The 12,646-nt window shown below is 39.5% G+C and overlaps 3 protein-coding genes across 3 annotated transcripts; 2 read left to right on the forward strand and 1 right to left on the reverse strand.

Annotated features, from left to right (window-relative positions):
* Positions 1-176: 176 nt before the first annotated feature.
* On the reverse strand, positions 177-1,464 carry dUTPase (Deoxyuridine triphosphatase). The gene is made up of 3 exons (XM_077429138.1): positions 874-1,464; positions 594-730; positions 177-511 (listed from the first exon to the last, which is right to left on the reverse strand). Exons 1-3 carry the CDS (start codon positions 981-983, stop codon positions 309-311), a joined length of 450 nt encoding a protein of 149 aa, XP_077285264.1. The 5' UTR covers positions 984-1,464; the 3' UTR covers positions 177-308.
* A 3,055-nt stretch (positions 1,465-4,519) lies between these two features.
* Positions 4,520-8,281, forward strand: LOC143910681 (RNA exonuclease 1 homolog). Its single transcript, XM_077429262.1, has one exon. It carries the CDS (start codon positions 4,804-4,806, stop codon positions 7,771-7,773), a length of 2,970 nt encoding a protein of 989 aa, XP_077285388.1. The 5' UTR covers positions 4,520-4,803; the 3' UTR covers positions 7,774-8,281.
* A 1,523-nt stretch (positions 8,282-9,804) lies between these two features.
* On the forward strand, positions 9,805-11,267 carry LOC143910682 (distal membrane arm assembly component 2). Its single transcript, XM_077429263.1, has 2 exons — positions 9,805-10,324; positions 10,392-11,267. The coding sequence occupies exons 1-2, from the start codon at positions 9,867-9,869 to the stop codon at positions 10,813-10,815; spliced, it is 882 nt and encodes a 293-aa protein (XP_077285389.1). The 5' UTR covers positions 9,805-9,866; the 3' UTR covers positions 10,816-11,267.
* Positions 11,268-12,646: the final 1,379 nt, after the last annotated feature.

Raw genomic sequence — 12,646 nt, forward strand, 5'->3', positions numbered from 1 at the left:
ACAGAATTTATCATAGTGTGGTTTGTAAAAGTGGCAGCCCATATAAATTCAGTGGCGGGGCTACAAAGGTGAATCATCGGACTGTGGTAGATCCTTAACCATACCATATGCAAACAAAAATAGCATGCCTTGAATAGAATATTAGCAGGTAATAAATTCTAATAAAAAAATGAAATTACAAAATTACTTATTATTTATTAATACTTAAAATATACAATACACGTTGAAGATAAAATTACAATCAGAAATCAACACGGATATTCCAAGAATCAGACCATAGAAAAGATACAAAAGCGAAAACGTATCACTTAGTTTTGACCAGTGGAACCAAATCCACCTTCACCTCTTTCAGTATCGGTCAGAGTAGGTACTTCTTGTAGTTCAGGATAAAAGATTTTTTCACAAATCAACTGTGCAACTCTGTCACCACGATTTACGGTGAAATCTTTATCGGAATGGTTGAAAAGCAACACACCAACGTTACCTCTATAATCTTCATCTATTACTCCAGCTGTAATAGATGTTTAAACTAGTGAATAAATTGTTGAATGATAAATATATACATGCGTACATGATTGAATTAAGTTTATTACCTCCTACGTCTATGAAATTTTTCCAAGCGAGCCCAGAACGAGGTGCGATTCTTCCATAACAACCATGAGGCAATTCAATCTGTAAATCTGTCTTGACTAACTCTTTTCCTCTGGCTGGCACCACACAATCGTATGCACTGAAAATAAAAAGATGAATCTGTGAATGTGTGAATCAGCTTGAAATACCGATATTGTAATACAATATTTGGACAATCACTACAGATGAAACGAAAGCTGAACAATGAAATCACACGAGCGTTTGGTTGACATCGTCACATACCTTCTGAGATCCAGTCCAGCAGCCTTGGCCGAACCCTTTAGCGGGGGCATCGCAGCCTCAGTGAGACGAGCGAAGCGCAGCAGAACTCCAGCACCTGATTCGGCAGGCATCTTCGACAGCTAGATAATTATCGATACGAACAAAGCGAAAGGCAGCTCGACTCGAACCTACACCAAAGAGCCGGCACGTGTGACTTTTGGCGCGAAATCGATGCTTTTATTCATCACTTTTCAACCTGTACTCGTTATTACAATTTAAAACATCAATTTTTGTTACCCTAAATTTGACAACTCCCACATCATTTAAATTGATAACTGTGATGAATTTACTGTCATTTTTCAAATTTGAATTATGAATTTAGGTTTATATTTTTGTATTTAAAACATTGCACTAAACGAAGCCAACTAATTGAAGTATTCGAGCCCAACAGCGATCCACATATTCGTTACCAAAAGTTCAGGCCAACAGAAACTGTGCAACAAACTCAGAATGTCGATTAGAAGCCTCTTCCAAAAAAATAAAAAACAACCACAAATTGACCATCTCCCCCCCCCCCCCCTGGAAAAATCTGAAATAATGTGTGGCGGCTCGCTTATACGACATGGTCGAGTTTGGTTGCCTTCCTGCGAGTGGGAACCAACTCGGCTGGGTTCGGAGAGCTACTACTCACTCTGTCTTCAGCTGTCATATAATAAACACGTGCATTAACATGCCAGTCGTCTCATTCGTTCATCCTCCATAAATGTCTCTGATATTACAATTGAGTATTATGAATTATGTAATATCATCTAATAACAAATGCTTTCAAACACATAGCTAATTAAATACTCAGAAATATGTAAGTGTAGGTATGTATAGTAATAATTTTATCGATAGTTGCGGTTTTTCTCAAGCCTCGTCCTAGAATGAGTGTTTTTCATAGTAATAAAACTAGTATGGAGGATGAACGAATGAGACGACTGGCATGTTAATGCACGTGTTTATTATATGACAGCTGAAGACAGAGTGAGTAGTGGCTCTCCGAACCCAGCCGGGTTGGTCCCCACTCGCAGGAAGGCAACCAAACTCGACCATGTCGTATAAGCGAGCCGCCACATCACTCCCCCCCCAGCATCAGCGATACCAAAATTACAAAGAAACAAATTTTACAATAGAAAAAAAATTATTGTTACACAAAGAAAGAGAAAAAAATTATTGAGTGGGGAGAAAAAAATTGTTGACGTGGGTCATCCGCTGTGTAGGTGTACCGCCCTGAATGGTCGGTAGATCCGAGGTCGGTGACGTCGCGAGCAGGACGGTGGCTGGTCCGATGGTCGCGCCGATGCGATGCTGCGGCGGCGCCGCTCTTCCGAGGCTGATGTCGGTTGGTGGGGCGGCGGGGGCGGCAGGGGCATCGATGTGGTTGATGATACTCCGAGCTGGACTGTGAGTCGTTGTGGCTCGTGGAGGTGTTGTAGCGCTACCGCCCGTCTCGGCGTGACGACGCTCGTGGGGACGGACGGGGCCTTGATGATGATGATGGTGCTGAGGTGGTGTGTGATGAATCTTGTGGTGCTGGATGACCGTTCTATGTGTACTGGATCGCACATGACTCCACATCCAGCTGTCAAGATCGTCGTCTCATTCGCTCCCCCATTTTTAAAAAGCACCTGTCATCGACGTTGTGGCTGGACTCCAGTCGATAGGTAGGTAGGTAGGTAGCCGTGTCTGCTCGTTTATTGTCACCCGCGGGCCGCGACGCGTGTTGATGGCGATGGGGGCGCGGCGGGTAGCTTCCCCGCCTGGCTCGGCGAGGCAGGGATGAGCGGCATGTTGAAATTGATCGAGGCTGCGTGACTCGATGTCGGGGGTCACCAGTATGGAGGATGAACGAATGAGACGACTGGCATGTTAATGCACGTGTTTATTATATGACAGCTGAAGACAGAGTGAGTAGTGGCTCTCCGAACCCAGCCGGGTTGGTCCCCACTCGCAGGAAGGCAACCAAACTCGACCATGTCGTATAAGCGAGCCGCCACACTAGCATTTTTAATAAGTAATATAATTTTTGATTTTTAAATGCTTTTTATTATTACGAAATTATGTTCACAATACATCTTATATCTATTTTAATAGCTACTGATCTACTGATCATTTTCTATTTTACAATTTAATTTAATTTGGTTAGTAATCATAGTATTATATTATTCTATTGTTAATCTACAGTATAATAGGAAAAAGAGCTCAAAAATCTATAATAAGTAATATATAATATTAAAATAGTATATTCTTCTTGTTAATGCCTTGTCCGCATCCGGACGTTGGCGACCACCTCGTCGATTATTTGAATATATCCGCATCGGTCTTCAGCGGCTCGGAACAGCTCTTCGGCGCTCACATCGGTCCACATGCGCATGTTTCGAAGCCAAGATAACTTTTTCCTGCCAATCCATTTTTTTCCTTCTATTTTCCCCATGGTTATCAAACGGAGAAATTCGTATTTTGGACCCCGTATCATGTGTCCGAGGTACTCCATCTTTCTCCGCTTGATGACAGAAACAAGTTCCCTGCCTCTCCCCATCATGCCGAGGACAGCTTCGTTTGATATCTTTTTGGTCCACGGAATCTTCAGCATACGCCTATAGACCCACATCTCAAAAGCTTCAATGCGGCTGATCATCTTGGTTTTCAGAGTCCACGTCTCACATCCGTGTAGTAATACTGTCCAGACGTAGCTCTTCGCGAATCTCAACCGCGTATGAAGATTGAGATGCTTGTTTGTAAGCGCCGCCTTCATTTTTACAAATGCTGTTCTAGCCATCTCGATGCGGATTCTTAAATCTTCATCTGGGTCCATCTCTTCATTCAGCCAGGTACCCAGGTATTTGAATCTTTTTACTCTTTCTATCACCTCTCCATCCAAGGTTAGATGTCCGGTGTCTGTTTGCATTCTATCCACTATCATAAATTTTGTCTTCTTTAGATTTATGCGCAGACCTCTTCGATTGCTTTCTTGATGTACACGGTCTAGAGATCTTTGCAGGTCTGCTAAATTTTCAGCGACTAGTGCCGTGTCATCAGCATATCTTATATTGGTGATCGTCTCGCCGCCCACCTTGATGCCCTACGCCTCTTGGAGAGCATCGTGGAAGATGGATTCGGTGTAGGTGTTAAAAAGAGTAGATATAATATAATTGATAAACGCATTATTCCGGAAAAAGTGATCTCGCGCAAGTTACTAAAATCTCGATCACGGAACATTTGACACTCGAGTTCTTAAATATTTCGCGTGATGTAGGTGGTTATCCTGGTAGCGATTCACATTTGGGATGTAATCACTAAAGCCCGGACCCAGAGGGTATCCTGAAATATTGGAAAAAGGTTATAAAATAGAATAGAAGAATAAATGAATCAATCGGTCAAGATCAGATCAACCTCATTCAGCTCGATAAACACGCTGCAGATAAGAATATTTTTGGGAATTAGTATTGAAAGGATTAAGTGAAAAGAGTGCAACGTGTCTAGAATACCGAACTGGGATCCTGAAATTAACCTATTTATTGTTTATTTCGGATTAAAAATAATCATCCATCATTTTTTTTCTTGGCACCTACGATCGTTGAAAAACTAAAAAAATATTTCGCGGAAAAATGCAGCGAGTGATGTCATGTGTTCGATATTGGCCATAACGCTTTTTTTTTCATCCCCATTTTAAAACCTTCACAAAGGCACATAATTTCAACCCCGATATGTATGAAAGTGCACCGAGAATTGCGAGCGGAGCGTAATTTGAAGTGAAATAAGCACAAGCAAGTCGTGGAAAATATATTTTGACACAAGCGTATTATGTTTGCCGTCGATTGTCAACCAGTTGCCGTTTGACAGCGGCGAGGAGGGGCGCGTCAAACGTAAACAGGGCTTCGGTTCGGACAGTCGGCGGCTTCAGGTGACATGCTGCCCTCCACGGGACACTTCAAAGGCCTCAACTGCCCTTTCCTCGAGAGCGGCCTCTGCGAACGACCCTATTGCCATTTCAAGCACGCGCGGAGGGATGCCCGGCTTCTGAGGCCCACAGGACCTGGACCTGGCTCCGGCTCCGTTTCCGGCTCATCCCTTAGTGTAGACGCCGCTCCCCCCGAGCCTAAACACACTTACAACCCCACCCCCATAGCGGAATTGAACCGACCTACCAGTGAAACCCGCAGACACATCCCAGTGCCGTACACCCCTCAGTGCCCTTACAGACCTAGGAATGTCATAAGGCGCCCCCATGCCTCCACCGAAGGCTACGTGCCCAGTGGAGCCCCCAACCCCAGCTCGGCCACTTACGAGCCTGGGGGTGCAGCCTCTTCCGGGGCCACCTACAGCCCCGCCGCTTCTGCCCCCATCACCGCACCCAGTCTTCACTATCAACCCACCCCTCTCTCTATCAACAGATACTCACCGACCTTCTCCAGCGACGAGGAACCGGCCAGTAAAAAATCCAAAGTTGACCCTAAAGAAGAGGCTGTGAACTTTGAGGGTTTAGAGTCCGAGTTCGAAATACTCGGACAGATTATAGACGACGAGAAGGACGCTCCCACTCAACCCGCACTCGCCGATGTTAAGGATAAGGCCGATACGTGTAAAACTAGAGACACTTCACATCTGAAGGAAAAGAATCACGAGAGCTCGTCGTCGGACCGGCGCAAGCGTGACAGCAAAACGGAAAAGCAACGGGAAAAGTCTTCTTCTAAAAGTGAAAAGCCTGACTCGAGTTGGGATCGCACTAAATCGAAGGAAAAGAGGGACAAGTCGTCGTCGAGTGTTCAATCGTCCAGTAAATCGTCTCACGTTAAAAGTAAAACGCATTCTGATTCGGATAAATCGGATCAATCGAAAAACTCCAAAGATTCTAAATCCAAACATTCTAGTGATAAAAATTCTATCAAAAAACAGTCTCATAAATCGGATTCAAACTCCAAATCCAAACACAACAGTTTGTCGAAGCATTCGTCTGATGGCGATAAACGTAGAAAATCGGAAAGTCGCTCCAAATCGAACTCGGATCGAGACCGTAAAAGTTCAAAGGAAACGCCCAAACCTTCCAAGCCGAAAGTGGTCGAAGAAACTCCCGTGGAGTTCGAGGAAGAACTTATCGAAAGCTTTTCGGAATCGGACGAAGAGAGAATCGCAGAAGAGTGCTTGAAGATATTCGAAGAGTATGTACCGGCGCGTAAAGAGCACGTCAACAATTCTACGGCTACGACCAAAGTAAACGTCGCAGAAGACCCACAAACTGGAAATAAAAAAAGAGTCGCACATGCGAAAAGTCAACCAATTCACCGACAGAATTCTATCGTACTACCTCCAGATCACAAATCGAGAGCAGTGCAGTTGATGGCGGATCGGTATAGCAAAGTGAAGAAGTTTCACGAGGCTCGCATCCCACCCGTTCCGGTCGTTCCAGTTAGACACGATTCACCCGTGTCTATTAGTACATCCAAGATCCGCATAGCCCACGTGCCGTACGTGTCGAACCTGTTGAATGCAAAGAAGAACCTCGTCAAACCGCCAGAAGTCGTCAAGCCGACGATCGTCCAGACCGTAACAAAAGGAGCGACACGGGTAGCTCACATTCCCAACGACAAGTTCTGTGATAGACCTGGTGTTTTAGAACCACTAGCCTCCAAAATCCCAGTAAACATTCGGACTAAATATTTAAATATGATGATCGACGAGTGCTTAAAAATTTATCTGACTGTCGAAGACGGGTATGCCAGAGCTCAACAGGAAGAACTCGCCACGAGTAAAAAATGTTCAGCCACACTGATCTATAAGAATTCAGGAATCTTAGCCGTCAATAGATTAAGGAAAGAAGGTCTCGAAGGTAACGGAGTTAAAAAATGTGGATTGAATAGCGGAACGAATACAATATCACACGATAAAATACTCGCTGGAAAAATCGGAGAGAAGGCTTCTTGGAGCATAGAAAATAAATATCAAAAAGACAATCTATTCCATGACGAATTTAAGGGAGTTAAGTTTTACAATAACATTGCACGTTGGGTTTTGTCGGATCAAGAGCTGCGAGATAACGGTTTTCCCAGGCCGCATCCCGAGTCGTCTGAAAAGGGTAGAGCTATTATTTATACCAAAAATACCAGACAAAAACCTCAGAAAGGCAATATTAGGTGGTGCTGTAGATGTAAGAAAGAGTATGTTGTAGATAAGAAAGGTGTTGCTATCGTTAAGGAAGAATGTATATATCACCCTAATAATAAGTATCGTTTTAGAGGCGAAGTTAAATACCAGTGTTGTAGTCAAGACGGTTCTTCGGATGGCTGCTTATCGGCCCCGTGTCACGTGTACGAGTACGTGGACCACAATGATTTGCGTGGCTTTGTCAAAACACTGTCGAAAGACGATGATTTTGATGATTCCATCGATCATGGTATATACGCTTTAGATTGTGAAATGTGTTACACCACCAACGGATTAGATTTAACTAGAGTGACGGTCATCGATTCGTCTTGTAAGGTCGTTTATGAATCGTTAGTTAAGCCGTTGTATCCCATAATCGATTACAATACGAGGTACTCCGGCTTGACGCAGGAAATTATGGGAGATTGCACGACGACTCTCTTGGAAGTTCAAGCGACGTTCCTGCATATGTTTTCAAATAAAACTATTTTAGTCGGTCACAGTTTAGAATCGGATTTTAAAGCTTTAAAGTTGATTCACGATACTATTGTGGATACGAGTGTCTTATTTCCTCATAAAATGGGCCCACCTTACAAGCGAGCTTTGCGTAATTTGACGTCCGAGTATCTGAAGAAAATCATCCAAAACTCGGTCGACGGCCACGACAGTGCCGAAGATGCTTTAGTTTGCATGGAACTTCTGATATGGAAATTGAAAGAGGAGTTGAAAACCCGTTGAACTTATTCACTGTTGAATATATGTATGTATGTATGTAGATTCATAAGTATTGTTGATGAACTGATAGATCGTAATATATTTTTCTTTTTCATAATATAAGAATTTGCAAGTGTTTGTTTCTTTTACAAAGGTATAAATTTACCTGCTCTTATAGTAATAAAAGTTCTGAGCTATTTCATATCGTACTTTGCCTATTGGATAATTTAATCACAATTTTGATCTGTCGAGCATAAAGTATTTTATTTATACTTTACAAAATGAGATAAACGATTTTAAGTTAATTTTTTATATGCCTTATCAATACAAGGGAATTTGTATTTAAGTAATTTAATGCTTATTTATTTTATACTGCTGTTGGACTATGATTAATTTGGCGATGTGACACAATTTCAAACTACATACATTAAAGTTTTCTAAGAATTTTGGTGTTTAAATATTTTTTTCAATGTTTCATTGAAACTCCAATAAAAATGTAAACGTTTGTTAATAAAATGATGAAGTGAACTAAATATTTAAGATCTCTTTTATTAAACCTAGCACATGCATCCTCTTTAACATCGAGAATCATAGACTGACCTATGGTTGTGGCTAAAACGGTTTTAATTGACGACTATGTCTTAGAGTAGTACAATAAGTTTTAAAAAAACTACCACTCTTAACTGTGAATAAAAAGTATACATTGCATATGCATATGTATATGAATCTATTATAATTACATCACAGTACTCACAAAGCTGGGTAATACTGCTATCTTCTATCGATTTGTAAAGATGATTTGACAATACATATAAATATTTGGTTTTCAATATCGTTCAAAATGTCCACATTAAAGTTGTCGTAGGTAGGGTGCAGAAATACAAATTATAGTTGGTATATTATATGTAGATTAATCACTTGATAGACAAGCACCCAGTTCTCTATTTTAATGGTTGCTGATCCAGTGATCATTATCTTATTTTAATGTTAGTGTTTAAGGCATTATAGAAAAAAAAAACATATTAAATAGTAAAACTTGTATTTAAATGTAAGAATACTCCAAAAAATAATACTTTAAATAATAAAAAAGCCATAGATCTAGTTTACAGTTGTTGGTCTCTTAGATTTTAACGTTAAAACAAGAATTCGCAAATTGTGTATTCAATTAATATTGCACAAGAGCACCATATTGAAAACTTTCTTGTGCTGTTTTTAACTTTAAAGTCAAAAAAATAATTTATCTCTAATACATAATTTTGAAAGAGACTTAGTATGTATATAAGTTTTGGTTCGTAGAATCTGTGACGTTGTGGAAATAATTTAATTCTCTATGACGACAATATCTATATCGCTTTCGATTTTGATTTCGATTTCGTTTTCAGTACCGGATCCAGATTCCTTTTTCAGTTCTGGTTCTGGATTCCTTTTTCAGTTCCAGATCCGGATTCCTGTTTTTTTTCGGATCCGGATTCCTGTTTCAGTTCCAGATCCCGATTCTTTTTTCATTTCCGGATCCCGATTCCTGTGTCATTTACAGATCCCTATTCCTTTTTTTTCATTTCCGGCGGCGGTGGGGCACCCCCTCGGTACGGCAGCCTCGATTCAGTTCCGGATCCCGATTACTGTTTTAGTTCCAGATCCGGATTCCTTTTTCAGTTCTAGATCCCGATACCTATTTCATTTCCGGTTCCGGATTTCTTGTTGTTTTGGATACGGACTCCATTTTCAATTCCGGATAACGATCTCTGATTCAGTTCCGATTCCTGATACCCGATTTCTGTTTTAGTTCTAATTCCGAATAATGTAGATACAAATATAGGCATCTTTAATAATTCTTCTATTGGGAAATAGTCTTAGGGTATGTTTCGTACAATCGTACCCCACTTTGGAGATTAAGATTTTTTTTAATGTCCTGTACAGGAAAGGTTTGGAAAATAAAATTCCCCATAATTTTACCAAGTACATTTTATGATCCCATTCGATATTTATTGATTCAAATTCAAGTGGTTAACGTTTGTAATGTTTCCTTTATCTGTTGTAATTCTGATGAAAAGTACGATATGGCTGTGTTTGTTTGTGTTGCGGTCGCATTTCGCGTTTGACAGTTATAGGTTACAATGTGGGCTAACAAAAGTTTGCAAGGGATTAATAGAAGGGTGTTCGGAGTGGTAAGGGGGGAGCGGGTAAGACACAGTAGTGGTAATGCAGACGCTTACAATGCCAGAAATGACACAAAAAACGAAACACAAAATATTGCCAAAGATATCAGCGAAAGCGCTGGCGGCAGAGAAACTAAGAGAAGTCGAGGTCCAGTAGTAACAGAAGAGCAGATGAAAAATTGGCGTGAACATCCGGAAGCATGGCGTAGCAAATTAAGCGTATTTACAGCTGGCTCTGGAAACAGAGGAATATTAGAGCTGCTGGCAGCTAGTTCGACCAAATTAACTCGAATTTGGAGATTGAGACACGAGTATTCTGAACGATTAGCCCAACAAATGATGCCCACATCCCACAACCAAATGGGGGCAGATTTAGCTGCTGCGAATTTCTTATATCATAGAGGAGCCAAAATCAAGTTTGTCACCCGAAACACGTTATATCTATATTAAATATGCCCATATAAAAAACGTGTTTATTTTCAGATTTGCCAGACATGAAAATTGGATGTTGAAAAGTGATAAAACTAACAAAACAATATTACCAATGCGTTTCGAAAACGGATGGGTTTTAGAAAAGATCGACTGCAAAACTATGATCAAGGGCGGTATGCGTTATGAAGGTTTGGACAATCTTTCGAAGTTACGAAGTCTCACGTGGATATCTCTCAAAGGAAACAAATTCATAGACGACTGGGGTGTCGACAAACTCACCTCGATCACCTATAAAAATTTAGAGTATTTAAACCTCGCCGAGTGTAATATCACTTACAGAGGTCTTATAGCTTTATGGAAAATTGAACCGCTGAAGATGCTGGTTCTCAGCTCGAAAATTGAATCGAAGGAAGTTGATATCGTTTGTTCGATGCTAGAAGAAACCAATCCGAAGCTGTTGATACAATTTGAATGAGTCAGCGTTGCCGAATTGCTCTCTGTAACTGTCGTCGATATATTTATTTTAATAGATTGAAGTATTTGTAAGGCCGTAATTCAGTATCTGCAAACAAACAATACAATACGTTGTTTCCTTATTCGAATATAAATTATTTGTTATGCTATGATGAATTCAATAGTATTTATAGTGGTAATGCATTGATGTATAATACACTAGATCCGCCCTCACGTCTTATACTGGTCTCCCTTTTGGCGCATGCACAGTTTCTCTTAGTAGGTAGGTAGGTACCGCTGCGTCGTAGGGAAAAAACCTTTACTTCCCCGCTAGTTAAACCCCCCGCACCCCTCAGTTAGTGAAGACAAGATCTCCGACCAAAATCACACGTCAGGGCCCATCTATGTGTATTATACATCAATGTGGTAATGAAAATTAGGTGTACATAATAAATAAAAATAAAAACGTATGTTAAACATTTTTTTTTATTTAACCAATCAGTGTGGACATATCCAATACAACTTTTCATTAATTTGAACTTAATCTATGGCCCAAAAGATGGCTTTGTCGACAACCTTCATTGTGATTTTTTTCTCAATTAATTTAAAAACATCTTTTAATCAATCTTGGCATTGGTCCATTTAGTTGGATGTAATAATACACAGCTTATAGGGGGGAGAGGGTTACGCAGGGGCATAATGGCCGCGCTACATTCAAACAAACATTTTTTTCTAATTTAATGTGCTCTTCCTTATAGTTAAATATTATTTACATGATTGACTAATCAACATTAATGAAAATGTTATACCAGCTTATAATTAATGCCCATACAAGGTGTGCACAATCAATAAGAATACGTTGATATATATATATATATATATATATATATATATATATATATATATATATATATATATATATATATATGTATATATATATATATATATAAAATTAATTCTTTGTATTATTTTTTTTTCTTTTATTTTTCTCCATAAATTCAATGAGGAAATCTACTCATGAGTCTTATCACGAAAACAAAAAGTGTATGAGCATCTTCCGTCAGTATAAAAAAGAATTGACATTCCTCTAGCAGTCTAAATCTCGCTGCACGAGGTAAACAAGGATAAATATAATCTTAACTTTAAACTATTTTCATAAAGCATTCTATATTTCTTCAATATATTATATACGAGATCAACCACTATAAAAAATACAATTTTGATATAAATATCCAAATATCATTTTTATTCACATACGTATATATGTATTATGTATGATTACTAGACAACGCACGCTCGTATAACTGCCGAGACGTTTCAATACAACGATCGATCCGTCGATCATTCAATCTCAATTCAATAAAGAGGTGTAAGAGAATTTCAAAACAATAATACATAATAAGAAAATAGATAAGCACCCGAATTGTCTTGACTAAAATTTACAAATCATATTCAGTCAATACAAATATAAAATATAGAAACAATATACATACATACATATAAAAAAAAAAAGTGTTTTAAATATACATATTTATAAGCACAGAATAATCCTACAGCTATTCTCAAATATACATTAATTTCATTTCATTCACAGTATGATAGAGCCGAATACTGAAGTGTGATCAATTGAAAAGTGTTGCGATCAGACTATCCTAAGCGCTGGATCTTCACTTGAACACGCCGAATCCTACGGTAGCGGGAAAAAAATGGCAATATTGCTATGACTAGACTGCCATACAGAGTATACATAGTTTCAGGCCATCAATGGAAATGTCGGGGAAACTTAAAGATTGCTATTTTTTTCACGCGTTGCAAATATATCGGTAAAACTGCTTACAATTTATAAATAATTA

Source organism: Arctopsyche grandis, chromosome 4 (assembly GCF_051622035.1).
Source record: "Arctopsyche grandis isolate Sample6627 chromosome 4, ASM5162203v2, whole genome shotgun sequence".
Classification (NCBI taxonomy): domain Eukaryota; kingdom Metazoa; phylum Arthropoda; class Insecta; order Trichoptera; family Hydropsychidae; genus Arctopsyche; species Arctopsyche grandis.